The 19,873-nt window shown below is 38.3% G+C and overlaps 1 protein-coding gene across 8 annotated transcripts in view; it reads right to left on the bottom strand.

Annotated features, from left to right (window-relative positions):
- Positions 1-353: 353 nt before the first annotated feature.
- The window catches only part of LOC121856280 (protein unc-13 homolog A-like), a gene marked incomplete at its 5' end in the record, with an annotated part of 53,882 nt that continues 34,362 nt past the window's right edge, over positions 354-19,873 (bottom strand). For 4 of the 8 annotated variants that reach the window (XM_042351710.1, XM_042351711.1, XM_042351712.1 and 1 more), the window contains 11 exon segments: positions 354-5,327; positions 5,582-5,708; positions 6,407-6,572; positions 7,183-7,275; positions 8,642-8,812; positions 13,776-14,001; positions 15,393-15,524; positions 17,252-17,528; positions 17,908-18,074; positions 18,831-19,052; positions 19,462-19,558. In XM_042351710.1, coding sequence (XP_042207644.1) covers positions 5,166-5,327; positions 5,582-5,708; positions 6,407-6,572; positions 7,183-7,275; positions 8,642-8,812; positions 13,776-14,001; positions 15,393-15,524; positions 17,252-17,528; positions 17,908-18,074; positions 18,831-19,052; positions 19,462-19,558 — 1,840 coding nt within the window. 8 annotated transcript variants of the gene reach the window in all.

Raw genomic sequence — 19,873 nt, 5'->3', positions numbered from 1 at the left:
GGAGCCACTACAACCTCATCCTATTGTGGTAACTAAGATATTGAACAAGGAGTGTCCTAGTTTCTTTCTATTGTTTGTACTATAGTTACTAGCAGTGCTCACAGAAAAGTGTCAAGGAATTACTGTACCTAAAATTTCAACTGATTACACATTCAATGTTTTTTTTTTTTTTATCATTAAGGCAGAATAGTAAAGTAGATAAGTCTGAAACACGTCTTATTGAATGATGGAGGTCATGGGTTTTAAAATTGTTCTGTTGGTGTATGCGGTCCCCCAAGGGGTACCGCTACACCCACAGCTGTTGACGTCCATCTTACATTTCCTGTAATTGTTAGGTTAAGAACGAAACAGGATTTATTCAAAGGGCCTTTATTTTCAGATAGAGGAATAATATTAACAAAACCAACTACAGGACTACGATTCACTTGGGAATTAATATGATATAATAATATGAATGCCAATAACCATTCACCACTGGGATAGAAGACGAATCTGTGAGCTGTACCAACAAAAGGAAAAACAAAACACGACAAAGTTCCATTCACATCTACCAACAGAAACCCAAAATTTTCGTCTTCGATCCCACTCACATTAACAAGAAAATCTGACGAGAATCTTCAGAGGACAGCATCTATATTGTGATACGAAGTGGAAAATAAAACATATCTGATTTGGCCTTGGCGCCGGCAGCAGTGGCGTGACGGTGCATTTGGCAGTGCAGCGGTACGACGCTCGGAAAAATAGTACTGTATACCCAGTTATATATGAAGATGCGAGAGGTTAAGAGAAAGCGTGACTATATTCACATTAAAGCCGTTTATGTTAACATGCACTTAGTATACCGTTTGTATGGTTATCAACAGACGAAGTACAGTGTTTCAAACATCATATATAATTTGTTTACTTGATACGCGAGTGGTAACTTATGAACAATTTAATGTTAGCTGATGAATACACAGATACAAGGTTAATATATACTATTGTCATCTCACAGTGTCAGCACGAGTGTATGTGTGTCACCTCAGTAGTGTCAATACCCTGTGATTGGGGGCTTGGTTTTCAGTTACATCTGTGTCGGTAAACACAAATACCGAGTGTGTGTCTTCCCTCTAACACTAGTGTCATTAATTTTCCTGTATGTGTCGTGATGCCTAAGAGTGGAAATAGTACGTACTACATTTTTCACTGACATACAAATAGTGGTGGAAATATTGGTGTACTTTTGGAGTTGTCCCTTTTTCATCGTTCGTGTTCGTCACATTAATAACTGAAAACATCGTATGTGTGTGTGTGTACCTCTCAGCACCATGTCTGTCTACCAGCCACCAATATGTATGTATGTATGTCTGTAAGTTTTGTCTCTACATTTACAGTGAGGTTTTATTTGTCAGAATCATTTAATGTGTACTTGTCTTAATATCCCGCCTGCATTTCATACATTTTAACTACTTGCATCTTTACACAAATAACTACTACAGTAAATGTGTAAATATCATCTACAAGACATCACCCATTAGTATGTGTCTAAGTCACGTATCTGGTTTTTTTTTTTCTTTATTTCCGCCCACCACCAAAAACGTTAGTGTAGTATTAGAAGAATGTCTGTATTGTTATGCCAACTATGCGGGTTAGTTTCATTTACGGCACAGCACGTGATAGTTGTATCGCCTGAGACATACCTGGTGCTCTTTTTCTCTCTCTTGGGTTTCACTGAGAACTATCTGTTGCAAGTATGTCTGTATCTCCTATCAACAACCAATATATGTGTTATGTATCATCTGTGTTACAGCGTCTGGTTGACTGCACTGCCCCCTGCACACCACCGTCCTGCTCGGGCCGGGTCTATGGTGATTCAACTAAAGCATCGTGGACCCCGCGGGACCTGTTATGGGTACAGAAAGGCACACAAGTTGTCAAAAATGGGATCGTGGTTCTCCCATAGTTGAAGTCAACAAATGGGCAAGGTACCACCATGGGAATGAACTAAAGACATACCCACTGACTAAAAGAGAGAGAGAGAGATGGAGAAAGAGAGAGAGATGGAGAAAAAGAGAGAGATGGAGAAAGAGAGAGAGACAGAGAACTTGACAGATCAAATAGGTATTGATTTTTATCGCACTCACAATGATAAATGACATATTTACATCAAGATGAGTGTAATGACTCAAAAGCTTTGAACTGAGACTTCACATATTTCCTGTAGAGCCTCTTTACACATCCTGAAATGATCACCACGCCATTCATGCTGCAATAGGTTAGTAAGGTGGTATCATAAAAATCTAGGTGAGGTGCGTGGGGGGGAATCCGAGAACCTCTACGTTCGCCCTGGGTACAGAGGCAAGAATCCCCCCGACCTCTAGGAGTTGGAAACGGCATGCCAACACGTAACAAGATAAGTTAGGATCGGTAACGGAACGTGCCCGGGATGTTACGACGTGCACGCGGATCTCGCTCGCCTCGTACTAAAAAAAAATAGGCAAAAAATAAAATATAATCAAAGGGGTAACTCAATCTTTCACTTTAGGGTGAGTGCAAAGTTCCTAACATCCCAAGCATGCTCGCTGTGCTATGGAGGAAAAACTGGACAACAGAATGGTATAGCAGGAGAGTTTTTCTTTTTTCCTTTAGGTATAAGGGACAACTATGTACACACAATTGGAAGATTCTGCTTATCCTTGCTCGCACAGTCATGCAGTTGCTCTCCTTATGGCCTTCCGACGGCACTTCCGTCCGTCTCTTACCTGTCTCTGGGCATTTCTACGTCTTTTCCCCCTCTCTTGTTCCACCGGCACCCCTACAGAGGTTTCCCTCTTCCACTTTTGCTCCCAAAGACATATTTTCCCCCAACTTTCCCCTTCCTCCTCCTGTCAATTTCTAGAAAAAAAATTATCTAAATTTCTAGCCATCAATCTTATAGTGTGTTTTCAGCCTCTTTCACCAGTTCTCTTTTAAGGCCCCCTTCATCTACTTTACCTTGACGACTCTCTCCCCGTGTGTTTTAATCCCTCCCCCTAAAAATCAATTTCTTCCACCTGTTCAGCCTCTCAGGTCACACAACTTTCCTCTGCCATGTCTATATACTTCCACAAACAGGACTTTCTCCTTCAGTAACCTACAAGGGCGCTTCTCTTCCCGTCGTGACTTCTAGATCGCCTAACTTCTCGTGCCTCTCCCTACCATTGGCCTCCCCGGGGCTTCCATCTTCTCGACGCCTAGTTAGCCAACGGGGTATACCTTCAGAGCAGCGGACAACGTCGTTACTGAGGATTGACGACCGATCGTAAAATCCCACCGGCTTCAATTTCTAAAGCTATTCATTTTTTTTTCCGATATGAAATATTTAAAAGTAACAAATATATTTCGTATGATTTCTATTTCATTTTTACCTTGTTTTATTACCCGTTTACCAATGTCATCCCCTGAATTTAAGCTACCGTTTCCCATTAATGTACATTTTCTTCCGTTTTTAAAGTTCTCGTTACACTTTTGTGTATAGATGCTCGTTTTCTTATAGAGTAATTATGAAAACACAAGTGACCAATCCCTATTATAACACCTGGACATCATTTTGACCTGGGCTCAGTAACCTCTGTTGCTCTGCTGCTGCTCCACGCCTTGTAAAAAATATCCGCGGATACCTACGGCTACCCGGTCGTCGGTACCCGTCGCTGCGAGAGTTCAAACGTGCCAATATTTAACAGGTACAATATGTGCCCGTTCGTTAAGAAAACACACCGACGGTCCAGACGAAACACGCACACGCACATACACACACACGCACACACGCGCGCTAGACGCCGACTAGCGACGGATGCCACGCCAAGAGCCACAGTGAGCCCGAGAAAGCCCGCAACTAAAAGACATTTTCTCTGTGTTGTGAGTAGGAAAATGGGCTTTAATTACTAACCGACTTGGGCTTACTCTTGCCGGTTGCGAGACAAATAAATGCACCGCTAATAGACTAGTAGAACGGTCGACGCCGTATCCTCGTGCTTCCCCTGTCCGACGTAGTGGACCTGAACCGGTTAAAGTAAAAGTTAGGAAAATACATAACAATCACCCAATTATTCATAATTACAGACGAGGACTAACCTAATGGTAAAATGATATGTACAATGGATTGCTTATTGAATCTGAGGTCAAAGGCGAAATATGAATGTGCACCTTTTGATAATATGTGCCAAGATCACATAGAAAAATAAGAGTTTGTGCTCACAACTTAAATCACGTGATTAATTCAAATATTCATTATTTTCTCGCTTAAAGAGAAGTAAAAGAGTAATGCAGCACAAAACAGTAGACTTACCCTATGACCATTTAACAGCAAATGGGAAAGTAACCCTTAAGGTTCGGTTGTTTTCTTTCACGCCACCACAAAAAATGGGACAGTCGCGCGACTTCGGCCGCGTGGGCGCTCGAAGCTACCGGGACGCTTCCTTCGGAATAATATATTACTGCAACTGGTGTATATGTTGTACATCTTACCAGTATTGTATTATACAGAATGAACACCATCATCTTTAAATGACTCAAAATACTATTTTACAAACTTTTAAACAAGGTTTTGGAAGAGCAGAGAACTTGTATTCCATTGAAACGAGAACGCGCAGCTTCTGTACGGATTTCTATTTTGTAACTCTGCGCTTATTTCTCGTGCCTTCTCGACGGTCCGCCCGTGTAGTCCGGGGTCGTCGTCGTCGTCGTTCGCGATGCCGTATCGCACCCGTTCCCTCTCGTGGTCGTGCACGGCCGCGTCTCTCTTTTGGATGACTTCTGCTTTCTGTGCGACGTTCCGGAAGGGCGCCGACGAATCGGTCCGTCAAAAATCTCTCGGTCTAAAGTTTGATTAAATCCCTAAATTAATTCAACCATTTAATTACCCCAAATGTCCACCCAATTAGTGTTTGTGCTTATTTTTCATCCGTCGGCAGCCGTGCGCGCAAACTTCGCACGGAACGAGTCTCCGCGGACGTCGGCGGTCGCCTCTGGACTCGGCCCTCCGACGATCCCGTGATGGGTCTTCCGGTGTCCTCCTCTGCCGGGAGCCCCTCGCCGGAGTTCCCTCCTTTTTTGCCGACGGCCGACACGACCCGACCGTTGTCGTCCGTCGCTGGATGATGGAGGCAAACTTTGCACTGGAGCATAATGCTCCCTCTTCAATCTGTCTACTGGGTGATGGGTGGCTCGCCTCTCACTTCAGACTTGAGCTTGACGAACTCCTTTGCTACCTCGTCGTTGGTGCGCTGACTCAGAATTCTCAGCACTGTCCATCCGGTTTCGTCCATGTGGCATCGCTTACCCAGGGAGAGCCATGTCGCGCAGGAGCCCTGAAGAGATGCCAAACACTTCTAAGAAAATGACAAATCGCGTGACACGTCAGAGTGTCTGCCACTAGTAATGAAGAGCTCGACTTCGTCAAGAAATCAAATGTTATGCTCATTACAAGTTTACCCGATAATAATTTTTCATCACTTCAAAATTCAACAAAGTTTTTTCACATACTGTACTAACACAGTGATACAAATGACTTATTTGTGTAATATTTGAGTGTTCAGAAAATCAAAGTGAGAAATAACGATACCTGGTCAACGATATCTCTCAGCTGAAGCACGGCCACGCCGACGAGCCGGTCGTCGCGTGCAAAGCAGTAGTCCTTCACGCAGATGTGAAGCTCAAAGCTCTTTGGACTTTCTTCACTCCCAATTAAGCTGAAAACAGGATAATATTCGTGAATTTTTATGCATAATTACTAATTTCCATAGTTGTACCTTACTTTACAAAACACTTAGCATTTTCATAATATAAGTGAGGAAAAGAACACAAAAAATTTTAAATATAAGTAACTAAGCTAAACATCTTTTCGAACCGCATCCAAATATTTAGGGAGTGGCAGCCCCCTGATAGCAAGGGTTACCGGAGACCGCAGCGCAACAGGTACGCCTTATCTACCCTGTCTGGCAGTAGAATTAATCCTGTGCACATTACTTACAGGTTTTGTTGTAATTATTTTTGCTTAGTGAGTTGCTTAATAAGTAAAACTCCCATTTTCATATACCACTTCAGGTTAATAAACAAATATGTCATGATAGTTTCATGTCATTCCCGTGACATAGACCCACTGACGGATCCTATCCTTAATAATCCACTTACTGGGTCAATCGTTCTCCCTTGCATTCCGTATCTACAACTTCCACAATAAAATCACTCAAAATAAACCTTCTTCCCTATTCCACCGACCACGATGGGTTGTACGCTCCTAAATTTTCTCGACGCGGTTTTTCCCCCGCGCATATTTCTCCTGCCGTGATTCTTGGCTCTAATTTTCTTTCCCAATGACTTATGTGTTGCTTCTACCCTCTTACAGACCTATGTTGATAATGGTTCTATGTGACGAGAGAAAACTTACAATTGGACACTCTCGTTGTACTTGGGCGACCAGCTGTTGGATTTGGATTTCGTGGCAAACTTTCTCTTCTTGTCGGCCAAGTGAGGACCGATCAGGTTGACCTCGACGAAGGGTCTGAACATTCCCCCGGCTGTTGTCGGCCACCGGAGATCGTTGGCTGCCACGACTACGTACACAAATGATATAATAAATGTCAAGTTGGTATCTAAATCAAAATACAGTTACAGTATTAATCTTTCTGAATAACCAATACTGATTGTTACAAATTACATTTTATTTACATTGCCATTTGACTCATCATACAGAACATGCCATTATGTGACATAAGAATGGAGAGGTAAACACCGTGAAGGTTAGGTCAGGTTATGTGTGCCGGACAAAAATAATCTCCGCGTCGGTCGGGAACGGTATTCCAAGAACTAACCGACACGGCCGAGGAAATAAAAATCTTTGTACAAGTCTCTAAAAAATTGTATGGTGGCAACTACCAAGTATATGAATCATAAACTCTCAACAGGATTTTTGACACCGTCAAAGTTACCGGCCGAGTCTTTACGTTACTCGTTAGGGAAAACTAGCACGTGTATTTTCCCTTCGTTATAATCGCAGAGAAAATTCCGTACCATCGTTCAGAGTTTATGATGATACTGTATAAGAATAAGTAATTAAAGTAAATATCAATAACACTTTGATTCGTAACCTTAAAACATGATCACCAAAAGTTAGGTTTCAATGCTACACAGACACAGAGAGGATCGACACAAAAGGTCACTCACCCTTGACATTGATCCTTTGTTCCCCAGTCCCCGGATGAGTGTACAGGTCCACCTGAATGCTGATTTCTCCGACGGTGCCTTCTTCGGTAGAACCTGCGGGTGACGGTACGGTGAGAACGTACGCGGTGACGACGAAGGACTCGGTGGGGGTCGCTACAGAGTGTGGCGTGAGTTTGGCCGAGGTGCAAATAATCTCTCCATATGTCTTATGTATTGACCAGACTCTTACTACAACTTCAAGAACTGAAGGAAAGTGTGGCACAGGCTGAATAATATCTATGTGTGTTGCACCAGAGAGTGACCCACTGTACTATATAAAACTATACAAAATATTAACTTTTTGTATCAATGTTAATGTTTAAAAATTATTTATATGTAAAGAAAATAATACTGCTAAGGCATGCATATTATATATAAAATTAATTCTCGTCAGTAATACGTATTATATTTTAGTACGGCAGACTACGACAGACAACATGCTGTGAGATAAACAACAAACTTCTACAACATCAATAAGACAAATGTATGGAAGATGAAAGTCACAAGACAGAAAAATGCATTCCACAATAATGGCCGAACATTCTCGCGACATCCAAGACAATGCCCGTGTGTGTCACGACAAGGTTAAAAGCATCTGCTACAATATTCTCTGGGGGAAACTGAAGACTGATAGATGTCAAAGACAAGCCCAAACAAAACCAGTGTTAAATGTTTTCTTTGTCGTCACGCTGAGGGCTGTACTAGGGACCACGTGACGGTACTGTACACGCTCGCGCTGGACGATCAAAAATGCAGTCGTGGTAAAAAACTGAAAAGAGGGTAAATGTTTGGGGATAGTTGAAGCATCTGACAATGAACCATACTTTGAAATGTTAAACAGAATTACAGTTATTACAATTAGCATTTCTATATAACAAATATTGTTCTAATTTTGTAATACATTTAAGGTTCTGCATATTTGAATCGCGTCCAGACACAAGCATTGTCGTGTCAAGCTGCAGACGGAAAACTGCCGAACCACAAGATGCTCTAGTTTATATCATATTGGATGCTACGGTTCCTCGCTAGGTGGAATGATGCCATTCTCTCTAAGGCTGAGTTCGTAAACTCACTACTCCCCAAGACGGGAACTGCTCGTTCTTACTCGAGGGTCCCGTGCTCTTGGGAAGCGCGGGACCCCAAAATAAGCGCGACAGTCTCGTGATTTTACGACATCTCGTCTTGTCCAGTGCTTGTGACGTCTCTGGCAATATTAAACGTGTGACACAGATCCAGAAGGAGATAAAGTTAATGGAAATATTGCACAGGAGTCTCACAGTCACAGTCACTTTGACTCGTTTTACGAACCCATCAAAAACTAAATGTATGTATATATTTTTTTCTTTCTAGGAAGACGCTACTCGCTAGGAGAAGAGGAGACGAGGCTTGACTGTGCATACTCCCGATCCCTCATCTTTACCTCGCTTATCGCTCAAACTCAGTTTCTTTCGGGTTTGGATCGGCTTAATCGGATCGTCGTTATCGTCCTCGGCTTCGGGTTCTTCCTCGTCCTCCTCTTCATCCACCGGTACATATTCCTCCTTTTTCTTTTTCTTGGCCTTACCCGGAAACTTACTGTCGTTTGCGGGAACTTGGTGGGAGAAGGGAGGAGTCATGTAGTGTAGCCCGACTCTGGACTTATAGAATATCTCTGGTTCTGGTGGCTTTAGTGTGCATCTTGTATACTGTACTGTACAACTCTTGTGTCCAATAACTACCCCCACTCACTTAATACCATTACTTAACAAACACTAATTTATTACCCTACAAATATCTCAATATTGGAACATTATAAGAAATTTCTCAAAAATTTAGTCTTCAAAAACACTTTATGTACTCAGGTGATTAAAAAACCCTTTTGAATGTTTGAATTTTTCCAGAGAGATAATGTCACATCAAAATTATTGTGTTTACGATATACTCTACAATATTTATTTAACTGCGGTAACAAAAATAAACACTAATATACCTTATTTATATAATACTCAAGTGAGAGAAAATATTAAATCAAATTATTGTAATCATATTGTAACTGAGAAAATAATTATTTATTAGATGAAATATACTTGAATTTACAAAAAAAAAGCCAATGGTAAATACATAAAGAAATATTATAGTTGTGTAGAATTCTTGTAAATTTCAATATAAATGTTAATATATTTTTGGTCCTGGATTTTCAATTATTCATATATTATTTCATCCTTCTAATTATAAAACATATAAAATCTATGAATGATTTCAAAAAGTTATCTGTTATCTTTGTTTCTTAATTCAATTAGTTTGTTGTATCCTGAAGTCTCCAGTTAAGAGGAGAATTAATTTATAAACTATTGAAAATCCAGACTACCATTGTTAAGATCTTACAGCTGTATAATGAGGGTGACTTGAGCTGAAGGACACTAGACAAACTCGATACTTTTAAAAATAAAGACAAACTTCGTGGAGTTATGCCTAAAGCGTCCATAATCTTCACTAACATATAAAAAAAAAAATACTGAGAAGAATTATAATGAGTTGCTGTCGTAATAAGAGACAGATCCCAACGGCCAATCAATTTCTGAATGGAGAGACTCTTTCGGTTGGGTAGTTTTACGCAGTTGATGATGTGACACAAATATATCATTGAATATTGCTCTACTTTATATCAATATTCTACCAAGTCTTATTAAAACATTTGATAAATTGTAAAGTCAAAGTACAGTTGCCAGCACTTATGCCTGGTACAGTGGTTGGCATGTTTTGTGAGATGTGGCACCTCTGTGTTTATTTACATCATGTTAAAACCCCCCCAGAATGGCTGAAAGGAACCTCACAATAGTAGGCAGACTAAGAATGTTAGATGCCACATCTCACAAAACATGCCAACCACTGTACCAGGCATAAGTGCTGGCAACTGTACATATAAATACCACAGATATTTGATAATTTATAAGGTGCTTCACAGTGCAGACTAAAGCCACCATTTTTCTGCTAAGTCACATCACAAGCGAACCTGAGCCTTATTCTTGGTGTTCTTAAGGTTCATTTCGCAACATTTATCAAACATTAAAAATTTAAATAACATAGAAGGTAAACTGCCAACGACCCATTTTTTGCAATTTTGAAACGATGATTCCTGAACTTACATGTATAATTCACCTTATGTATGTATGCGTGTACAGTATGTATAAACACACACACATACATAAAAATACCCTCAAAATAAGAAAATATACATCCAGTAAATACATAGGTAGAAATATATTAAGGCACAGTAGAACCTCGATGTTCCTAGAGAGAGAGAGACAGACTAACTTAACTTGCAACGACTTAAACACAACTCAAAAAATAATACCAAATAACGCTCAAAGTAAAAAAAAAATCTATATAATTTTACTTTTACCTCTGAATTAATCTTACTGCCATGGTTTTGATTATAGTACCTGTAATTAAGATCCTACAATACTTTATTTTCACCCAAATAAAGAAAAAAAAAAAAAATATTTGAACCCGAGTTATGCTAATTAATTTACTGTATTTTGTATTTTGTAATTTTTGACAGTATTGCTGCCTTACTTGTTAACAGCTATGTGAGGATATAGTATTTTCCCTATACTTAACAGGATGTAGTCACTTCCAACAGGATATAGACACCTCCGCCCTTGTTACTTAGGTGTGGGTTATGAACAAAACTTATGAGGAAAATACAGTAATTTCAATATAGACACAAATAATGGCAACTTTAAACTGTAAATAATGGCAACTTTAAACTGTAAATAATGGTAAGTTTAAACTGTAAATAATGGCAACTTTAAACTGTAAATAATGGCAACTTTAAACTGTAAATAATGGTAAGTTTAAACTGTAAATAATGGCAACTTTAAATTGTAAATAATGGCAGCTCTAAACTGTAAATAATGGCAGCTTTAAACTGTAAATACAGTAGGGTATGCTATAATGAATGGATTCTATTACGAATATTCCTACAACGAACGGTTTTACCTATAAAATTGAGAATGCTATAACGAACGAAACTCCTACAATAAATTTTTTTTTCTTTTGTTTTTTTTACTAATTTATTGTTTTTTTTATTACAAGTATTAATTATATTCTTTATTTCAGGGGTTTAGATGCATATTTATGCACTTTTTTAATTTTTTTTTTCAATTTTATATTATATTTTTCAGTGTTAAGTGGTTGTATTTGGGGGCCTGGAACGAATTAATCCTATAACGAACGAATGCTATAACGAACAAGGTTCTAGAACCAATTAGATTCGTTATAGCATACCCCACTGTAATGGCAACTTTAAACTGTAAATAATGGCAGCTTTAAACTGTAAATAATGGCAGCTTTAAACTGTAAATAATGGTAACTTTAAACTACAAATAATGGCAACTTTAAACTGTAAATAATGGCAACTTTAAACTATAAATAATGGTAACTTTAAACTGTAAATAATGGCAACTTTAAACTGTAAATAATGGGAACTTTAAACTGTAAATAATGACAACTTTAAACTGTAAATAATGGCAACTTTAAACTACAAATACTAATGGCAACTTTAAACTATAAATAATGGCAACTTCAACCTATCTTCTTCAACAACTGATAAAATAGTTATCTTAGAATAAAAAATGAAAGTCAATTTAGCATGTGATTAAAAACACTATGGAGAAGTTTTTAATTTTTCTGAAGAAGTCAAGAACTGTTGCCAGATCTGGAGTTAATTTCCATGGCTATCGAGGCTCTACTGTATAACTAAATAAATAGATGTATATTGTAATTTGTACTTATCATGCTCTGAGTAATATGTAATGGCAATACTGTGTGCTGTTGGGAGAAGAGAAGAGAGAAAGAAAAGAGAGAGAAAGAGAGAGAGAGTTATACAGCTCAAGAATCATTTCTTAATGCCAATATGAGGTGCTCTGTGTGTTGACATGTGCGTGCCTGTGCATTTTTTAAGGTTGTTCATGCACGTGATTCATATTATTGCAGGACTTTTCCGTGTTTGTTTACGATCGTCTTCCTGTGGTGAATGTTGGCATAAGAATCCGCTTGTGTCATATACAGTAGAACTTCACAACTCTGTCCTAATTGGGTGATTAACATTGGTGAGTAGTTTAAAATGCCAAACAAATGAGGCATACTGAATGGAGGTCATATTTTCCACTGCCCTTATGGTAATGGTGTACAGTGGGCAGTTGTAGTACAGTACCTTGAGAACATGTAAGATCCCACCTAAAATATGGGGTTTAAAAACAAAAAATAAAACATTCATAAACACATATGCTGGTAATATACGATAGACCCGTACGTCCGGCTCGTAAATATTCCGGAAACGGCGACGTTGGTGGAGGCGGCGGACGGGCGCGTCTTGGCATGACGAGAGAAGCGCGGCGAGTGGCGGTGCACCCGCAGATCGCTTCCTGGCAAATGCCTCGGATTCTTCCCGTGGTGCCGTATTTAAATGGACGGATAGGAGTACTTGGGGCATTATCATTAGTATTCAATTGGTTAATGAAAATGTGTGAGGAACCGCATTAATGAACGAACAAGAGGCGAAGAAGCAAAGTTCTACTGTATATCTAAATATGCATCTGTTACAGTAAGACTTGGATATATGTGCGCCATATTGGTTGTTAAAAGAGAGAGTATTTATTGTTTGAGGTAAGACTATCAGTGTATGGTCAAGAGTGTTTTATACTGTATGTCTGTCTTAAAAAAGATCTATATTAACTTTTACATTCAATTAAGAAAAAACACTATTGTGTATCCAAAAATGGAACAATTTAAACAACATAATGTATCATACATTGTAGTCAAAATAGACTATTCACTTGTCGTAAAATTATGTCAATACTGTATGTGGTAACAAGTTCAAACTGACAAATAAATTAAAATGAAAAAAGATAAAATACATAAAAAAATAATTACTTATAAATACTGTTGTTGTTGCTAAGAGAAATGCACCAGGAAAACGTGGAATCTATAGACAGCTCGTCGGAGAAGAGTGGCCGAGAATGTGAGGTTAAGTGGGGTCAGTGGCAGTGTACCTCCAGGGGGCACCGAGAGGGACTGGTGTGCCGCGCAGAAAGCATATGAGCCAGCAAGCCAAGAAGAGACACAGCGGTGGTGGGAAGCATAAGGTGCCCGAGTTTGGAGAGTGAGACATGCTCCGTGTGTTTCGTTAAAAGAAGATGCATGTAACTGTTCTGCTCTGCTCAAATTGCTCAGGGAGACACACTGATCAAGTTAATTTATACAGAGAAATTTGTGGGATATTGTCTTGTCAGCAAATAGATTGTAGTACTGCTAAAGAGACAGGTCATGGAAGACGTTATTGAAAAGCCTTCAACTGTGCTGAGTGGCAGAAACGCATTAAGAATTTATAGTGAGAGCTAGGTACTATTTTGGTGGTGAGACATTTTACCAAATCCAATCATGCACACTGAGACACTGAAATCTGAGAGAAAACTATTATAGTTTATGTTACTCCATCGAAGAAAACGGAAGAATGTACCCATAAAACCCCCCCGCAAAACACCATTCTCTAATCCCCAGAAGTAACTTACCTTGGTTAGTCTGCGTGGTACAGAATGTCTTGATGAGTGTGTCTGTAGTCTGTGTGTATAATGACAAGGCATAATTCAGAGATTTCAGTTCGGTGGACTTGTCGAGGAAGTTCTTTTTAAGGCCGTTGCCTCCTGCGTGGAAGTACTGTTTGATGGTATCTAGGGCCACCTCTAGAACAGCACACTGCTTGGGCGTTAGGTTACGCTCGAAGTCCTTGGAGATATCCTGTTGGAGGTGAATTTAATTAGCTAAACCAATACTTAACTATTTTATAATTAGATGAATCAAACAAAAAACAACAAAGAAAACAGTAAATAAACAAATCATTACAATATAAGTAATAAAACACTCAATGGGCTTCATAACTACATGTAATCAATTCCTTTAGTTAATGATGTAAAATAAACAGTGGTAAATATTCAGACAGAGTTCATTAATGGCGCCTTTTGGGTAATAAACAAACTACCTGTACAAAAATTACACGTGACAAAAATTTTGATTTGTACTGCACGATGTAAACACTGGGACCCTTCTCTGAGGTGACTGATTATTCTGTCTGTCATATATTCACCACAAAACTTAATTAATGGTTAAAAAAAATGAAAATTATAAACTGATATTAACAAATTTAAATGAACTAGAAAAATCACAATAAGAAAAGGTAATTAGTCAATCCCATCTCACCTACCATTAGTTAATAAGGGATAAAGTCACTCCAAAATATTAGTTAATATAAAATGGTATAAAGATTTATTACCATGTAGATAAAACTAAGAGTGGCAGCATAATAAAAACAAAACACTAAAGAATAAAATCTTAAATAAAATGCAACAAGTGAAATGGAGAAATACTTTGCATAAATAGAAAAAATGGACTCAATAACAAAACATGTACTCAATAACAAAAAATGGACTCTAACAAAACATGTACTCTAACAAAACATGTGCTCAATAACAAATCATGTACTCATTAACCAAAAAATTTACAAATAACCCCAAAAAATTTACTCGGTAACAAAAAAATGTACGTACTCAATAAAAAAAAATCAATAACCAAAAAAAAAATGTACTCAATGACCAAAAATGCACTTAATGACAAAAAAATTTACTCAATAACAAAGAAACTTACTCATATGGCTTTATAATAAGAGCATAGAAGACAATAATTCCATTTCTAACACAACTACAAAATAAAGATTACATATGCAATTATTATCTTCACTACAATAACTCTACATGCAGCAGTAATTAAGTATTTTTTTTTACATTTAAAATAGCAAAAAAATACACAAGAAAATGACTACAGGTAACTACATTACTTTCTAAATATCAATCACACACTAATAAATTTATCACACATAACACACTATTAGGAAAATGCATCAAATAACTACACTTGAACATAATAATATACTAAATAAAATATAATAAAATATAACAAACATATAGAAGACACTAATATATGATCATTTCTATATAAAACATAATTTGAAAACAAGCGACAAGTCCAAAAAAATCAGATAATGTAAATAAAAAAAATCTACGGCACTCTAAACCTCTCGACAAAGGCAAGGTAAAATACTACGCATGCTTAATCCCTTAAACATAGAGTCAGACCATTATATTCGAGACGGCATTCTTGACGTCTTTGCCGCCGGCCAATTGGTTCTTGAAGAGACGAGACATATCCTCAATCTTAGCGTTGGCGGCCAGATTCTTGGCATTGTCCGTCAGGTTCTTGAGCATCATCTGGTGGTACGGTATGCAGCGTGTGGGGAGGGGGGGGGAAAGGCCGGGTTATTATGGGGTTTTATATCAGGTGGGCCATAGGTCATATGATAAGGTGGGGATATTGATAATGTTGTCAGGTGTGTGTGTGTGTGTTGGCAGGTAAGTGATGGTGGTGATGTATGTTGGCAGGTGTGTGTGGTGATAATGCTGTGTTGGCAGGTGTGTGGTGGTAATGCTGTGTTGGCAAGTGTGTGTGGTAATGCTGTGTTGGCAGGTGTGTGGTGATAATGCTGTGTTGGCAGGTGTGTGTGGTGGTAATGCTGTGTTGGCAGGTGTGTGGTGGTATCTGGGTATTAGCAGGTGTGGGTATGTTAATATCAGGTGAAGGTATCAGGTGAAGGTATCTAGTAGACTATGAAATAAGGAACACAAAAACATTATACTGGTAGCTCACTGATACCTTCCTCATACCAAACACTGAGCTATCCTGTATAAACACATCCTAAGTAAGGTACAAGTTATGAGTATCTACAAAATATTTCCATTTTTTTTAAATTAGGCAGATTTCAGGATTTCAGGAATTATCAGCATTTCTATAACACTTAATATCTCAGTGGCACACAGAACCTTGAATGATTTGCCTATAGATTTTATATGTGTCTTTCTCTTAAATGCACCCGAGTTAATTTATAAAGTGAAAATTCCTCCAGTCATTAATTTGATATTTTCCTGATGTGAAAAAATTATTTATATTCTAAGTTCTTGTGCTCAATGTCTACTGTCTAAATTCTTTTACTTGATGTTTCTTTATACAGATGAACTTCCCTGACCATCTGCCTCTAGTCCTAAAATACTTTCTAAGAAATTACTTTCCACCACATGCACTCTGGTCTCATCTCAGTAATGCAGGAGGCAGAGACTTTCCTGACAATTGTTGTCACACATTCAGGAAGGAATTTCTTTTCATTCTCTGTGTATTTTATTTCTTTCACAACCTAACTCACTTGGAATGTTGACAGAGGAATTTCTTGAGTTAAAAATGTGATTGTTGGTATAAATATCAATAAATATTCTAAAAGAAATAATTTGTATCTTTACAGGATGTTTGTAGGTAAAGGAGGTGAAGTAAAGAAACATTTACATCACAGGGTGTCCAGATCACACCCTCTGTGTTTGTTGGCTTGTAAGACACACAATTCATAATGAGGAATGAAAAATACCAGTAACCAGATCACTTGTGTGCCTTCTCTGGTGTAGAGAGCAACTCAGAGTGAAAAAACAAGTACATAAAAGGCTGTAAGGAATGACTTCTCTGTATCCACTAAAGGTGAGGAAACAAGTACAGTATATTACAGGAGGTAAAGAACACATCCTCTGTATTTTCTTCATGTTACAGTAATCCCTTTAAAATGAAGCAGACACAAATTCTGAACACAGGCACATTTTTTTAATCAAGTACCATAAATAATTACTGTATCTAAGTATGTGGAACTTACAGGAATCCGAAAATTGGTAAGAATAAAATGTTCTTTACAATGATCAGACATTATTCCTACGTATCTTTAGGTTCCTGTTTATTGTACATCCTAAAAAATAATCTTTTAAGGTTCTTGAATAAACAAATGAGCCTGTGTTAATAAATACTTCTGCCACAGTAACTTTTCTCTGTATATGGGAAAAGTCAACACAAACTGGTACCTGGGAAGAGAACCGTGAGTTATGATCCGGTAATGAGAAAATCTTACCGCCTTGTCGGTCATGGGAGGCAGCACGACCGTCTTCTCCATCGTGGTCATGACAATCTTCCACAGTTCCTTCAGGAGTCTCTTCAGCACTGTCTTCTCACAGGACTGGGCATAAAGAGTGAGGGAGACCTCCAGCAAGTCCATCAAGGGCACTAATACGTCGTCGGCCTCGATGGCGACTTCGTTGCGTTGTGATGGCTGCACCTGGCCTGTGCCCTTCACCGCTGCCAGTTTGTCGCCCATTTCTTTCACCTTTACAGCAATACGACCCTCCAAGCTGAATGAGGAATAAGAAAAAGCATTTATTGTAATGGAGATTGCTGAACTGTGATCTTATTGCAGCTGAAAATTCCTTATCTATACAAGTGACCCTGGATCTATTAAATTAATTTCATTTTGAAATTCATCCGATCCCTCCGTAAAGTCGCCTATTGGAGCGAGTGTGCATAAAACTGATCCCTTGAACCATGACCAGTACTCAGAGACTTCATCAACAGTATACACAGGATTAAAAAATATATTTGGTTATAAAATGTTCAATAAAACTTTAGTCACTGTGTACAGGCAGCTGGACTAGGAGAGAACACTATATCACACCGATTGGTTTAGGTCATGGGAACAATAGACCCAGACATGATATACACTGTCTAACTTACCTCTTGGCAAACTTATGAGCAAGTTCATCCAGGACTGTGTTGAGGGTACCCTGTAGCTCATTGAGGATGGTGGCGACGTCTTCCTCTAGGTTCCCGCCGCCCATCTTCTCGTACATCTTCTCCAGCTGAACTCTTAGTTGTTGGATGTTGTTCATGAGGATACAGGCCTAGGCACAGAATGAAAAAAAAATCTCTAGAATGATGAAGTTATGATGAATGTGATGATGTGAGAAACGGGGGGTTTTGTTTGTTATTACTGCACTTCAACAATTAAGGTCTTTATGCGCATAACAAGATAGGTAATTGCACTATTCCAACATTATTTAAAATAATTATGAGATGAAACTCTCCGTGTAGAGGGAAACGTCTCGGTACAGGATAAAGTTTTTAATGAAAAGAATCATCTCTGGCAACGTTCTTAATATAAGTTAATTAATATTTTGATTGAATAGGACATTGAAAAATTCATTAGCATAAAATTAAGATCATGCTAAGGTAAGTCACTCCAGTTTATTTCACCTGGGTGGGGTGGGGAAGGGTTATGTTAGTTTAGGATTCATCATCAGCAATGTTTTATGGCCAATTTTTCTATGCTTGTGTGGGTTTACCATGATTCCTTGATGACAGCTGGTTAAACATAGGGTGAAATAAGCTGGGTGACCTCATCTTCACTTGATTATACAATTTTTAGTGTGTATTATATAGGAACGAGTAAAAAGAATGACAGTATTATCTGGTTGGTTGTAAACTCACCAAACGATTAGAATAACGTATAAAACAAACAAAAAATGGCAGTAACACCTCATTGAAGATAATGTATGTATACTGAGTTAAAATGATAAGTGATAAACAGACAAATGGAAAGACTGATACATAGAATTAACAGATACTATAAAATATAACCAAGTCGTCCTAACACTGACCTTTTTCTCATCACCGACATAATTAGGAAATTCTTTCTTGCTAATATCAGCATAGGCTAAGAGCACCTTGACTATTGTCTTGGCAAATCTCTTCATGAATCTTTTCCAGATCTCGGGGTCTGGACACTCGAGCTTAGAGACAACACCGAAGCACTGAGTCAGCTGAGTGAAGACATCTACCACGGAGTTGGAGAAGAGCGAACTCTCAGAGCTGACTGGGAACTGATGGAAGAAAGAAGGTAATTTGAGTTTATTTCACGTCATACTTAAAAGCATCAAACACTGGTACTATACTTTCCAAGGATTACATGTACATGAAGAATCTATTTTTAATTCTTCATTTACAGTTAAGAAATATATTATAAATTTTGTACTTTATCTAGTTTAGCAGCAGGTTGGAAAATGAAAACAAATCAGAATCTCATCTCTATTTTGGGATCACCGAACAACATAAATAAATAAATACTCATTATAAATAGAAAATCTCACATATGTATTTTAACAGGAATACACATATTACCTTTTAAAAATAACAAAGAAATTACATATTCAATAAAAACAGAAATCCTGACGTAACACATTAGAACAAAACCCGTTGACCAGATAAATTGTGTCGTCACCAGTGGCTTACCTCGTCCTTCTTGTCTCTCTGGAAGGCACCGTTGAGGTACTCGAGCGACACGTCGTCGTTCTCGTTCAGCCACTGCATCACAAACGGCTCGAACCACCTGTAAGGAATGATGACATAAGTATTGGTCTATTATTCAGGGAAACTAATTCAGTGAAAACTCCATATAACAGATTTTATTTCTATATATTTTGTAAGATGGAGGTTTCACATTTAATAGACCCTCGATATACTGGATTTCATTTCTATATAGCTCGTTAGATGGAGGTTTTCCATCTAATAGACCCTCGAGATAACGGACTCCATGTGTAGTCCGTTAAAAAGAGGTCTCACTGTAAATATAAGCTCCTCCCCGACTTACGACCACCCAGACATACGACCGCATCAGTCGTACCAAAATTTTGTCAAATTACGT

The sequence above is a fragment of the Homarus americanus genome, unplaced genomic scaffold (genome assembly GCF_018991925.1).
Source record: "Homarus americanus isolate GMGI-L3 unplaced genomic scaffold, GMGI_Hamer_2.0 scaffold48016, whole genome shotgun sequence".
Classification (NCBI taxonomy): Eukaryota; Metazoa; Arthropoda; class Malacostraca; order Decapoda; family Nephropidae; genus Homarus; species Homarus americanus.
This window is presented reverse-complemented; position numbering and strand designations above follow the sequence as displayed.